The sequence below is a fragment of the Petaurus breviceps genome, unplaced genomic scaffold (assembly GCF_028583685.1).
Source record: "Petaurus breviceps papuanus isolate PSGF00001 unplaced genomic scaffold, PetGlider_PUasm1.0 38, whole genome shotgun sequence".
In the NCBI taxonomy this organism is placed as follows: domain Eukaryota; kingdom Metazoa; phylum Chordata; class Mammalia; order Diprotodontia; family Petauridae; genus Petaurus; species Petaurus breviceps.
Window position 1 is genome coordinate 48,134,653 of NW_027186304.1, and position 14,293 is coordinate 48,148,945.

At 37.2% G+C, this 14,293-nt stretch overlaps 2 protein-coding genes and 2 long non-coding RNA genes across 5 annotated transcripts in view; 1 reads left to right on the top strand and 3 right to left on the bottom strand.

Annotated features, from left to right (window-relative positions):
• DSC1 (desmocollin 1) overlaps positions 1–1,523 on the bottom strand; it is a 42,296-nt gene extending 40,773 nt beyond the window's left edge. For both annotated transcript variants that reach the window (XM_069099843.1, XM_069099844.1), the window contains exon 1: positions 1,074–1,523. In XM_069099843.1, the coding sequence (XP_068955944.1) occupies positions 1,074–1,139 (66 nt within the window). In that variant the 5' untranslated portion in view covers positions 1,140–1,523. The remainder of the gene's footprint in view (positions 1–1,073) is intronic.
• Positions 1–14,293, bottom strand: part of LOC138170484 (desmocollin-3-like) — a 375,256-nt gene that overhangs the window by 230,344 nt on the left and 130,619 nt on the right. The gene's annotated exons all lie outside the window — the stretch shown is intronic.
• LOC138170482 (uncharacterized) lies at positions 1,624–12,475 on the top strand. The gene is made up of 3 exons (XR_011170635.1): positions 1,624–1,721; positions 6,086–6,154; positions 12,001–12,475. It is a non-coding gene; the product is annotated as an uncharacterized lncRNA (long non-coding RNA).
• The window catches only part of LOC138170483 (uncharacterized), a 114,835-nt gene continuing 108,866 nt past the window's right edge, over positions 8,325–14,293 (bottom strand). Inside the window, exon 3 of the long non-coding RNA XR_011170636.1 lies at positions 8,325–8,439. This is a non-coding gene — a long non-coding RNA (uncharacterized lncRNA). The remainder of the gene's footprint in view (positions 8,440–14,293) is intronic.

Sequence of the window (14,293 nt, forward strand, 5' to 3'; positions counted from 1 at the left end):
GGGTCAACTGAACAGGGGTAGAATGAATGTCTTTGCAAGGAGGTACTTTACTCAGCAAATCCATCCTCCATGCCTTGTGCTTATTTGGTGGATTAATGAAAAAATATATATTTTAAGACTGACAGAACAGCCTGGAATAAAGGAGTAAATTAACCATAGTGGGAGAGAGATGCAGCACCTTTTAAGAAAAAATAAACAAGTATATACACAGGCCCAATCACTAACGTCTTGGTAAAGCAGGTCCCATCTGGCAATATCCTCCCCCACATCCTTCCAACCTTCACATCTTCCTCCCTCTTTCTTTCTTCCTTTCTTTTAGTTTCTTTCTTTCTTTCTTTCTTTCTTTCTTTCTTTCTTTCTTTCTTTCTTTCTTTCTTTCTTTCTTTCTTTCTTTCTTCCTTTCTTTCTTTCTTTCTTTCCCTTCCTTCCCTTCCTTCCTGGCTCTTAATTTGGAATTCGTAAACTTTTTAAAAATTATACTCATAATTTTTTTAATACTTGTAATCCTAAGTATTTTAAACATTTAAAAACAATATTCTAAGAAGGGGCTCACAGGTTTCACCACACTGCCAAAGCCCATGATACAAAAGATGTTAGGTACCCCTGTCCTCAGTATAGGGGCCTCAGCTGCCCTTTTCTGCACTGTCCACGGCAGCTACTTGTCTGAGTGCACGCATTCTGTCCCCGGGAAAGTGATCCACAGCCAAAGCAGCTTCTCTCAACCTCAATTCCCTTCTTTACAAACAGCTTTCAAACCAGCTTGAATTATTAGGTCGCGTGCCTGCGGGATGATACTATTGCACTCTCTTTTCTCGGAGAAAAAAGAACTCTGGCTGCTAGGGGAGCAGGAAATTCCCCTGGAGCGGGATATCTCCGAAGCTGGTTAGTTGCGCGTCCCGCCTCCCTCCTTTCCCCTTTGTTAGTGCTCAAAGGAAGCTAGCTCCCTACACTAATCCCCTCGGTCCATCATTCTCCTCCCCCTGCCTTCACACCCTCCAGGCCGGCAGAACAGCTGCAGGAAGAGGCCGCTAACATGCTTGACAATCCTCACTAATCCCTCGGCTCTTACTCACCAGGAGAGAGAAGAGGAGATGCCTAGAGAGGATGTTCCTCAGGGCGCCGCCAGGAATCAGTGCCATCAGAAGCGTTCCCAATGGTCAGGAAAAGTAGCGGCAAGATGAAGCAGGGCAAGCAGGTCCCCAGCTGCAGGCCCTGGCTGGAGGAATGTGCTGCCTCCTCTGCACCAGTGGAAAGTCAGGAGAGAAGTGAGGAAGGACAGAAGGAGGAGGAGCAGGAGAATGACTTTTCTTTTCTCTCCCTCTCTTTCTTTCCCCTCCCAATTCTGTCTACCCCCTCTTGACAAGGGGTTTTCCCTCAAATGTAGAGGGTGGGGTACCAAATCACCCCAAAAACCAGCCAGTGGCTCCTCCTTGCAGCACCTTTCAAAACTTCAGCTACTTGCCACATAGGCAGGAGAAGGGAACTCCCTTGGTCCTCAGCTCTCTCTTCTCCTCCCTACCCCCCAGATTGATGGTATGAAGTCCCTTGCCAGTTATTACCCATCCCTTCTCCCACCCCTTCTCCTCCTCCTTGGCCTTATTAACCTGCTCTGCCCCAGGCAAAGACACATGGATCGTGCAAGGAAGTCAAGTTGGAATCATTCTCTCTTGCTCCCTTCCCCCACTTGCCATTGCCATTGGCAAATCAAGGGACATAAACAGGTATGCAATCACCTCCCATCAGTCTGTTATCTCTTGATCGAAAGCATTTAGGTGTAGCCTTGTCACATATAGCATTGTTGTTCTGGAAGAGATGAAGTCTTCTAGTCTGAAGCAGCATGGCTGTATGTCTATTCTCCTGTATTCTTCCCTTCCAATTAAGATGCCACACAGGACCTTAGCTTGGGAGAATCAAAGAAGCCATTAAATCAGAAGTTTGGGTCAAGAATGGTCAAGTAAAAGCTGGGAGTATCCCTTCTTTTCTTAATTTTTTTGTTGTTATTGAAAATGTATAAATTATTTTTTTTTTTAGTATTGTTGAATAGAGTCTCTTATACAAGGGTAAAGAACTTTAAAAGCCCTCCATCCACTTTAGTTGCTTTCAAATCATAGAATTTCTGCCCTGAAAAGAACTTGAGCAATTTGGTCAAACCACTTCATTATAAGGAAATGAACATTTCCTATATGTTAACCCAGATAGTCATGGTTATACAACAAAGCTCAGCCTAGAACCCAAGTGTCCCGATGCTTGATCCAGTCCTCTTTTCAATTACATCACTCAGGATATAAATGTGAAATAAAACAAAAGATTTCACTAAGTTGAGCGTCTGAAATAGACCACTGATGCAAAACTTTGAGATCTTGACATGAAACACTTGTATAAACTCAGTGATATCTATTCTTCATCTCACAAACCTAGAGTTGATATTGTTTCAAATTGTCAAATTGAAGGAATCATTTCAAATTGTCAAATCCTTTTCCTCCAGAGAAATCAGCAATGATTTATTGCGTAGATGCTGTAAGGCATAAGGAGAAGACCTTGTCTTCAAGGACCTTATAATCTAGTTGGGAAAATACCACAAATAAGAGATACTTCACTGACACTAAATTACTGCTTTCTCTCTATAGAAACTTGAATGGATCTGTGATTTTATCACCTGGGGGACTTCTTCACCAGTACAGATCATAGCCTCTCTACTTCATTGTTTTCAGTACTTCCCCTCCCCCATTTTTATTATTAATTTAATGAAAACACACAGAAACATTTACAAATACAAAGAACAAGAAAAAAAAGATTATGTATGGAACCAGAAATCTCTGTTATGTCTAGTTTGTTAAATCTAAAAAAATTTTAGATTATTTTTTAGATTTTCCAGAAGCTTTTTGTCTCTAATTCTTTTCTTCTTCTTTTTAATGGTGGAAGTTTTTAGATATTCCAGTGATTCTTAGATACTCTCTTGACTTGTTTTCCAAGGCAGTTTTTTTATGGAAGATACCTTATTTATATTTTCTGATATATTTTCAGTTTTTTCACTTTTCTTTTAGCATCTATCAGTTGATTTCTGTGCCAATCTAATTTTCATAGTCTGTGACTCGATAAGGGTTTACTGCCTTCTGTATTAAGCTGAATTAGAATTCTCCCTCATTTCCTTCCCCATTTTTTCTTTTAGAGTTATTTCATTTATACAACCATGTTTAACTCTTGCTTAATTGTTGTAGTAATTCTAGTAAATTTTATAGCAAATTTGTGATTTTTTTGAGGCATTGCATGCAAAAGATGTGAAGTTTTTCTCTTCTAGCTTTGTGTCTTGATCATCACTGGATCTATAATATTTCTTTATCACCAGTGTTTTATTCATTTTTCCAGCCTTACTTCCTAAATTGGGACTTAGTGTCAGGGCTGGGCTCTGCCTCCTCCCACATACTGTCTATGTTTATGTAGGTAGGTAGGAAATAGTCACTACTATTCCATTATAATTTCATACTTTGAGTGTGGGCTTTGGAGGATATTCAAGCAATTAAGGGGGGAAATAAACTTAGGTTAATGTCATAAGTGAGGAAACAACTTGTTTAACCTTGTATTTATCACTAAAACTTCATGGTGTGGGACTCATGACTGGAAGATGACTATGGAATGGCATGCTTCATTCAAAAGAACAACATAGATTCAATATATTCAGAAAATATAGTTCCATATAAGAAAATACAGGAATGTGAAAGAGGAAATTTGGTGGAGAATATTTGGGTAAAAGCAGATAGGAGGAAAAAGAGGTGGTGTCTTCCAAGGCATATACAACAGAGAGCTTTGGCAGAAGGAGAAAGTAGATTAGGAGTTGTGAAATATAGCTTACATTTCATATTTTGCATATATCATCTTATGTGATCCACACAAGAATCTTACTACATAGATAACTACAAGTATTATCTTACCTATTTTAACAGAAAATGAAACAGGATCAAAGGAATTAAGTGGTCCTATGATCAGATAGCATGTAAATATCATGGGCAAAAAAGTAAACTTAGATCTTTCTTAATTTTAGATACAGTGATCTTTCCAGTATACAGTGATGCCTTTTAATCACAATATTACCACAAACCAGCCACATATATATATGATATAGTAAATATGGAGGTCAGTTAACCAGACCTCTGAAAGAGATTAGTTTTTTTTTTCTGCCCAGAGCAGAGGAGCTAAGAAATTCTTGGCTATCCTTTAAGGTAGAGGGCATGATGAGGGAGAGGGAGGCTACTCTTCTGACCAACTAAGAGGAACTGGCTACTGAAGTATAATAGATAAGACATTAGAGCTAATAAAAGATAAAGAGAGGAAAATCCAGCAAGACTTGACACATACCCTGGATTTGGAAAGATCAGATTCAAAAGGTCCATTGAAAGAATTCTATTATTTCATTATGAAAGCTCCTAAAGGAGGAGTTTACTTAAGAGGACCAGAATGCTGGCAAAAATTAAACTCAAATGATTCAAATACAAATAATTCTATTAAAGAAAATAAAGGGAGTGTAATGGTAAGAGAATTGGAAGATTTTCCCTGCCCCTTAATAGGCTTAGGGATTTTGAAAATCTTCCCTGACCCTTAATGGGCCTTACTTGGAGCCCAAGAAGAGAAACTTGCTTAGGGGAGGCTTGGTTTTTCAACACACCTTTTGTTACTTTGTAATTAGGCAGTGGGTCATGAAGGTTGTGATGTTCTCTGCCCCTGGAGAAGACTATATGTACTCCCTGAGGTGAACTTTTGCTTTGGGGCTCACTTATGGAAAGAGTTGTGTGATTTAACCAGATGAGACTATGGGAAGCCATTGAGTCCCCTGGCTTTGAAAACCCAGATTTTGGTGCTTCTGTCTCTGGTAACTAACACCGTATTTCTGTATGTAATGGTCAGACAGCTAGAAGCCCTGTCTGTTGGTCTCTTGAATTGTGTTATTTTCTCTGTCTGTATTTTTTGTCTATTTGTAATTTCTGTTTGTATTTTCTGAACTTGTGCTAGCAGCCTTCTTGGGTGTACTAGGGTGCTTGCTGATATAGGGAGCTATCTAAATAACAATGCAGATACACACCAGCATTACCACTTCTAGGATTGTATCCCAAAGAGATCATAGAAGTGGGAGGAAGGCCGATATGTACAAAAATATTTATAGCACCTCTTTTTGTGGTGGCAAATAATTGGAAATTAAGGGGATGCTCATCAATTGGGAAATGGCTAAACAAGTTGTGGAATATAAATGTAATGGAATACTATTGTGCTATAAGAAACAAGGAGCAGATGGACTTCATATTTACCTGGAGAGGCTTATACAAACTGATGCTGAGTGAGAAGAGCAGAACCAGGAGAAATTTGTACACAATTACAGACACAGTGTATGTTTGATGACCAACTTTGATAGACTGGACTCTTGCAGGGTTATAAGTCAACCCCAAAAGACTCATGATGGAGAGAGATATCTACATCCAGAGAAAGAACTAGAAAGAACTGAGTTTGAATTCAGATTGAAACAAACTACCTTATCTTTTTCTTTTTCTTGTTTGGTTTTGTTCCTCTTTCTCATTATTTATTCTATCTGATGCAATCCTTCTTTATAACCTGACTAATGTCTAATGTGAAAGTATTTGCATATCCTATACTTGATTGCATGCTGCCATGGATGGGGGGAGAAAATTTGAAACTCAAGGGATTGTGAAACTGAATCTTGTAAACTAAAAGTAAACAAACAAATTAATAAAGACAAAAAAAAATTTAAAAAAAGAAAAAACAATGCAGATAAACAGTGAACTGATCAGCTATCTTACACTTAAAATGTCATGTACAAAATATGAAGGCAAGGGCACATGATAAAGGATGGATATGGGTGGTATCATCAAATAAGCATAATATTGGGAATATATAGTTAAAAGCATTGCAGTAGTGATGTTAAAAATAACAAAAGGGATTTGAAAGTTGTTGCTGATGTTTTCAAAATTATCTTGTACAAATTAAGAAGATTAAAGACCTGCTGGCTGGTATAGAACAATTATAGCAAATAAGAAGAGAAGACAGAACTATCAAACTCCTATTTTGTTTTTGTTTTCAGTGCCAAAGAGAATGCTAACTAGACCAGACAGTATAGAACAAAGATGTCTAACAGGGAGTTGAAACCCAGGTAACTATTAAAATAGAGAACTTCTTTCTATATGTTACACTTACATTCTAATCTATGATCTCATAGCCATGGCTACTCTGTCCAGTTGTTCAGACCATCTTTGCCTTCTCATCCTGTATAATTGTTGTTTATGTTTTCCCATAACTCTGTCTTAGAGGAGACACTCAGGTCTCTAGAGATTTTTTCATGTGTCTTTTTATATTCAAGTGTATCACTCAGACACTCCATCTGTTATTCCTGCATTTGCTATAGGACTAGCTCACCTTACCTTTGATCACATATTAATTGGAATATCTGTTTTGCATCACACATTGTATTCATATTATTATTACTTAAACATTTCAAGGAGTTGCTATTTTGTCAATGTACCAATGTGAATTTCAATTCTTGCAATTCTCAATAATTGGTCTTCAAGGCCTGGAAGACAATGAGTCAGTTAATAAACATTTATTAAGCTCCTACTATGTGCTAAGCTCTCTGTGCTAAACACTTGGGATACAAACGCTAAAGATAATCCTTGCCCTCAGAAAATTCACAATCCAATGAGGGAGACAACAAGCAAAAATAAATAAATAAATAAAGCCTGCACAAACATGCTAGGTGAAGGATAAATAGGAACTAAGAGAGGAAAAACACTAGAATTAAGTGTGATTGGGGAAAAGCTTCCTATAGAATATTAGAATTTTAACTGGGACTCGAAGAAAGCCAGGAATACTAAGAAGTGAGGATAAGGATGGAGAACATTCCAGGTATGGAGGACAGCCAGAGAAAATGTCCAGAGCCAAGAGATAAAGTGTTTTATTTGTGGAAAAGCAAAGAGACCAGGGTCATTAGATCAAGAAGTATGTGGTGGGAAATGAAGCATAAAAAAAGTGAAAATGTGGGGGGAGACATTTGAGGAAAAAATAGATTTATAAAGACTTTTGAGGAAAAAATAGATTTATTTTATCCTGAGATGATATGGAGTTACTAAAGTTTATTGAATAGGAATAAACACTTAAATTGAGTTATTTGTAATAGGCAAATATTGGAATACATCAGGCCTGCACAACATTCAGCCCATGGGCTGTTTATAGACTACATGCTGATTGTGGCCCGCAAAAGGATTTTGGGTGGCCTTTGAAAAATGTGGAAGATGTAAAAGATAGGCAAATGTATGTCATCATGGGTGCTAGTGAGTTTTAGGCAGGTTAGTACATTATAAGTTAGTGGGATAATGTGGAATTAAGAGAGACCAGAGTCAGGACCAAATAAGAGGCTGTTGCAGAAATCTTGGTATGAGGTATGAAAGGCATCAGTTGAAGCACTGGCAGAAAAAAAAAATTGAATGACAAAACCAAAAGAAATTTAGAAGAGGGGAAATGGAGCTTAGAGGCAGAGAGGTGATGGTGAATAGATTAAAAAAGTTTTAGTGATGGTCTTAGGGTATCTATCCTAAAGACTAAAAGAATAGAGGAACCAATGGCAGAAATGGAGTCTTTGAGAATGGAACTTGGTTTGGGTGCTTCATGAGTGATAACAGGCTTGAAGTGGAACTCAGTAGAATAATCAGGATTTAGAGAAAGGTGGAAAGGAAGGGGAAAGACATTTTAATTGGTAGAACAACATGACCACAGTATGGAATAGGGAATAGTATGGATCTTAGGATCATAGAAATTTAACCTGATAGCTATCAATAGCACTCTGGCCATATGTATTTAGTTTTCATTCTGTTAGTGCTAATTACTGTTTTTTGTGCTTTTTGGTGGGCATTTGGGGTTAAGTGACTTGCCCAATGTCACACAGCCAGTCTTTGTGTCCAGTGTCTGAGGCTGGATCCAAACCCAGGTCCTCCTGACTCCAGGGCTGGTGTTCTATTCACTGCACCACCTACCCGCCCCATTGTGCTAATTAATTTTTAAAAATTTTAATGAGTCAAAGTTTTTAGAGTATGAATCTTAGGTCAGTTACTGTCTTATAATGCACCAAAACTGTCCAAATACTTACCGTCAAATTCTGAAAACATTTGACACAATAAATAGGATTTTAGTGGCCATGTCATCTGACTCAGAGATTCATATCTTTATCAGGGTAATCTTGGGAGTTTGGTTATAGAAGGGATAGAGTTCTTAAGTCACATGGGCATCTGTCCAAGCTCTTTTTCTGTTAAAGCAGAACAGTAAGCAAATTACTTTCTTCTCTCAATAACCATTCCAGTCTTCTAAAGGCAGAGGAACTGATGAGCAACTGTTTTTCTGGATCTAATTCTCACCAATAAGCAGAAACTGGTTGCTAGAATAGAAATTCTGTAAATATTAAGAACAAGTTACTACCATCATTATCAATATCATCACCTCTGGCATTTTGAGGGGAAAGGGTCTGGTCCTGTGATTTCATCTGTGTTTTGAATTCACAATGAGGAAACTCCTTCTACAAATGCAGAATGATGCTTGGAGGCTTGAGGGATTAAGTTTGCTAAAATTTAGTCAGAATGCGTATCCTGCATTTTTAGCAATAACTTGGATGAAAGCATAGATGAAATGCTTACCAAGTTTGCAAATGACACAGAAGTAGGAGGAGTAATAAACAGGTTGCATAACTTTGAGGTCCCAGATATTTCTCAAAAAGCTACAATGATTAGCTAAATTTAATAATATGGCATTTGATAAGGATAAAATTTCATGGTCTACACTATCAGCATATGTAAAACTTCAACTAAATATGAATGAGGAAGGAAGGAAGCTGCTAGATAGCAGCAATGTGAAAAATAATATGGGGGTTTTAGAAGACTATGAGCCTTTTCTCAATCCTCATCCTTCTCGATTTTTCAGCAAACATTGACACTGTAAATTACTCTCTTCTCCTTAATAATTTCTCCTTTATAGTTTGGGGTTTTTTTGGTGACAATTATCTTTCCTGGTTTTCTTTCTCCCTCTCCTTTCAAGGTCATGCCCACTAATTGTGGGCCTACTAACTGAAATTCTACCCTAAGCCTTCTATTCTTCTTCTATGGATGTTTCACTTGGTGATCTCTTCAACTCCCATGGATTCAATTATAATTGCTATGACAATGTTTCTAAAATCTGTTTTTTCATCCTCAACTTTTCTTCTGATCTCTTTTCTCACATTTCCAGCTGCCTATCAGACATGAAGTGGAATGATAATATTAACTGGATGTTCTGTAGACGTTTTGAACTCAATAGATCTGAAACTTAATTTATAATATCCACCCCCTTCAATTCCTCCACACTTCCTAATTTACTTTTCACTTCTGAGGACATTACCAAGCACCCAGTCACTCTGGCTTGCAACCTAGGTATCATTCTCAATGCTTCACTTTGATTCATCCCACATATTGAATCCATTCACAAATCCTATTGTTTCTGTCTTCACAATATCTCTCATATAAGTCCTGTTCTCTCCTCTGTCACAGCTGCTATCCTGAAAAAGGCCCTCATCACTTCACCCCAAATTACTTCTAGTTGGTCTTTGCACCTCAAGTCTCTACCCACTCCATTTTATCTCTCACAGCCAAAGTGATCTTCCTAAAGTGCAAGTGTATTTCTTTTCTCCCACTTAATACCCCACATTGATACTCTATTGCCTCCTGGATCAAATGTAAAATGAGCCATTTGGATTTTAGAGACCTTTACAACTTAATCCTTTCCTACTTTTCCAGTTTTTTTCATGTTTTATTCCCATTCTATGATCCAGCAAGAGTGGCTTCCATATTGTTTCTGGCATAAAGCACAATTCCTCTCCATGCTTTTTCATTGGCTTTCTCCCAAGCCTGGAATGGCCTCCCACCTTATCTCCTTCTGACTTCCCTGGTCTTCAAGATGCATTACAAATTCTACCTTCTAAAAGAAGTCTCTCCTGCTCCCCATCACCCCTCCCCAACTCTCCCACCCATTCGAATGACTCTGGATGTTCATTTCCTCTGCAGTTTGTAGGATTTTTTCAAACCTACAATTTGCCCTACATAGCTGTGTGCTTGTCTCCCCCATTATAAATCTAGCTCTTGAGAGCTATTTCAGCTTTTGTTTTAATCTCTTGTGCTTAGTACAATATCTGACATAGTTATTGCTTATTAAATGCTTGTTGACTTTATAATTGCTTGTTGACTGTAACCCCTGTGGTCAGCAGTCAAACTACTTAGAACTCTGCCTCAAATATATAATCTTATCAGATTATATATTTGCTTTTTCCTCCAGCTAGCTCTCTTGGTGGTATGGAAACTGTGTGTATCTGTGGTGGAGGAAGGGTTTGGAGGAGATAGGTAACAAACTCTGAACCTGTTTAGGTAGCAGTGGACAGTAACCCTAAAATAGAATCATATAGAAGAAAAAAAATTCATCCTTTTCTTCCCATGAATTTTGAAAATCTTTGAGCTCACTTGATTCATTAATCCCTAGTTTATTGTCTATGTCTCATCACAATGAGTATCTTCATAGAAAACTCCCTCGCAAATGGTAGCTTTTTTTTGTAAATTTCAGTAAAGAATCATGGGGGGAGAAGGTAGTTACAAGAATGGAACTCTATTCCCACCCACAATTATGGTGTTGTCTCTAAAAAGAAGATAAAATATTGAGGCAAGGAAGTGTTGGAGAAATGCTTAATTGTAAATCATACTAGGCTTAAGAATATTTGTCTTAAAAGAGTTCATTAACTATCCCTACATTCATTCCAAGGGTAGTTATGAAGTTAGAAGAAGTGAAAAAGGTACCCTATGATTTAAAAGAAAAGAAATGAGCCCAATGAGGGGAAATATCTATCATAAGACTTTTTAATTCAACAAGCATTTATTAAGTGCCTTCTATGTACTGGCTGTTGGAGATTTAGACAAAATGAACAAAAACAAAACAAAAACAAAAATAGTCCTCACCCTCAAGGATCTTACATCTACTTTAAGGAGAAGGTTCAATATTTAAACAAATAAATAAGTGCAACATAATTTGAAGAGGGAAAGAAAGCTAACAACCAATGGAATAAGTAAAAAAAAAATCTGTAAGAAGCAGCAACTGAATTGATTCTTTAAAAATTTTGGGTGGTTAGTGCATTCAAAGAATGCAATATAGCCTATGCCAAGGCGTTTAAGTTGGAAAGGGTATATAGATTTTTCAGGGTTGTGCTGGTAAGTATTAAACAATTCACTCTAGAAAAGGTCAAAAAACACACTTTTAGGTTTAGTTTACATTAACATTTTTTTTCTCCATCATTTTCTTAAGCCTAGACAATCAAGAAAAAATAAATAAATCAAGCTTTGATGGTGTGACATTTGCTAATTTATGATGTATAAACATCACACTGAAAATTTAACCATTGACTCTTGTGAGCTGTTTCAAGCTGGCTCCCGCATACCTCTGAAGTTTTGGGAAAAAATAAGTAGGTTTATTTTTTTCACAATATGTAATGGCAAGCAATCACAAGGAGCCTAATGTGGGAGGAGCTTGCCAAAAGAGAGGGACATGAAGGGTGAAATAAAATTGAGCAGAGCAAAGAAAAACTCAAGCAGAGCTGGGAGCAGGCAGAACTGAGAGAGAAAATGCTTGTGATTTTCCTGATCTGTGTTACTTTCTGAGAGAGAGAATGTTTGTGATATCAGTACTCTGTAACACTCTGCCTGTTGTTCTATCAGACAAAAGCCTTGTCTGTTGTTATTAAACAGAAGTCCTAAAAGAGGATTTTACTGTTGAATTGTGTTCAATTTCTCAGAAAGAAGCCTTATCTGTTGATTTGTATCACTTTGTCTGATAGAAAGTGAATTGAGATGATAGTGCCAGTAATGTGTGTAAATATCATTGTAGCTCTGTTAAGTTTAGTGTGTATAAATATTGTTGTAGCTCTGTTAACCTTTGTCTTCCTAGAAACAGAAACTGCAAAGAACTTGGAGTGGAGCAGTCCAGAGACCTGAGATATAGAACAGGAGTAAAGAGCTGCCTATATGTGAATCCAGGCAAGAGTCAGGTGAATCCAGGCAAGAGCTGGGAGTAGTTAGCCCATGAAAAAGGAGCCAAGGGGTTTGGAAGCTAGCCTCATTATTTAAGTACTCTGTATTGACTGATGAGATTGTGACTTACTGTGACCTAGGGGTGGATGGTATTTGTACTTTCTGTTACCCCTTAAGGATGATTGGCTTAAGGATGATTGGAAGCCAGCCACAAATCAAGATGAAAGAAGACTTTACTTGGATACTGTGTATTGACTGAGGAGATTATGACTTACTGAATACGTTTTACTTAAGACTATGTGACTACCTTAGTAATAAGTTGTTAAGTTATAATGTTATGAATGTTGTGCTTTATTTTCTTGAATGTTTTGTTTTAGTTTATTGCTGAATAAATAGAGTTCACTATACTATGTGATTAGGTCCTTAAAGTTATTCACAGTAGCAGTCCTCAGGAGAGCTGCTCATGATTGACTTTACACAATATAACCATGTTTGAGAGTGTATGACAGGGATATATGTAAAAGAATCCTAAAAAGATAAGCTGGAGCCACAATGTGAAGGGAATTAAATACCAAACTGAGAAATGTATATCTTATTTTAGGTTCAGTTATGACTTGGGATAGCTAGATGGCACAGGGTCAGGCCTGGTGAAGGGAAGACTGATTTTAGTAAGTTTAAATATGACCTCAGACATTAACTAGCTGTGTGACCCTGGGCAAGTCACTTAATTCAGTTTCCCTGCCCTTAAAATGAGCAGGAGAAGGAAATGGTAAGTCACTCCAGTATTTTTGCTTAAGAAAAAAAAGTATCACAAATTCTTGTACACTTTTCACAAATTTGAAATTTATCAGGGCATTTCATTTATTAATTCCCAAAACAAAAAGTATACATCCATTATCTAGGGTTTTGTTATTTTTTCTTAGTCAATTAGGTTGAGTGGAAGAAGATGAAATATATTACTGATACATATAGGAAACAAAGATATATAGGACACAAATAGCCTCTAGTCTCTAGGAATACTGTGTTTCAGCTTTATTTTTTTTAATGTGAACAGTTTTATTCACAGGATAATATTATTATAAGGTCCACAGTCCTTTCTGCAGTATAGAAGCAAGGTAACTGACATAGTTTGTATGTCATAGGAACTTCTATACAATTTACACAATTTCCTTAGCAAGGTATATACTATTTTGCATTCCCTTTTATTCCTTGGTTTAGTAGGGGTGGGGAACCTGTAGCCTTAAGGCCACATGTGGTCTTCTAAATCCTTAAGCGTGGCCTTTTGACTGAATTCAAATTTTACAAAACACATTTTACAGAACAAATCTTTGTTTTCAAGGACATGTGACAATTAAAACCTGAAACAAGTATAACACCACACCTTACTTCACAAAGCCTGCAAATGGGAATACAATATTGCAGAGTCTAAAGTGTTTATAACCAATGTAGGTTACTTAACCTTAAGTGTGGCCTTTTGACTAAATCCAAATTTGGATTTAGAAGGCCACATGTGGCCTTAAGGCTGCAGGTTCCCCACCCCCAGTTTTACACATCTGCATTGTTTATAAACACTTTAGACTCTACAATATTGTATTCCCATTTTCAGGCTTTGTGAAGCAAGGTGTGGTTTTATACTTATTTCAGATTTTATTGTCACATGTCCTTGAAACTGTATCATAGACAAGTTTATACATGTACACAAATATAGCCTGTTAAATTCATCTATTTATGTAGATGTTTCTGAGATTTTACTGAAAGCAGCAATTCAAACTTCTTTCAAGCCAATAAAAAAAGTCTTTTCATATAACTCACCACTGCATTCTATTCTATTTTGCTTTTCTGTTCTATTTTATTCTATTCTCTTTTTTCTTCTCTTCTCTTTTTTCATGTTTTCTCTTCTCTTTCTTTCCCATCCAATCCATCCTAGTCCAGTCTGGTCTACTCTACTCTAGTCTATTCAACAGGCATATTCCTTGCTCTCCACATCCACTTCCAGATGCAAACTCTGCCATCATCACTCAGTTTCTTCTCCTACACTCCAAGCATAACTATCATTCAGGTCAGATCCTTGTTGCTGTGATCTGACCCATAGGCTGCTCTTTCTCCTTTTTCTAGTTCAATGATAGAATCAAAGACTATGTCTGTGACTCAACTGCTTCCCTCATACTTGGGTACTTCAATGTACAGAATGATATCCTCTCAAACCTAAG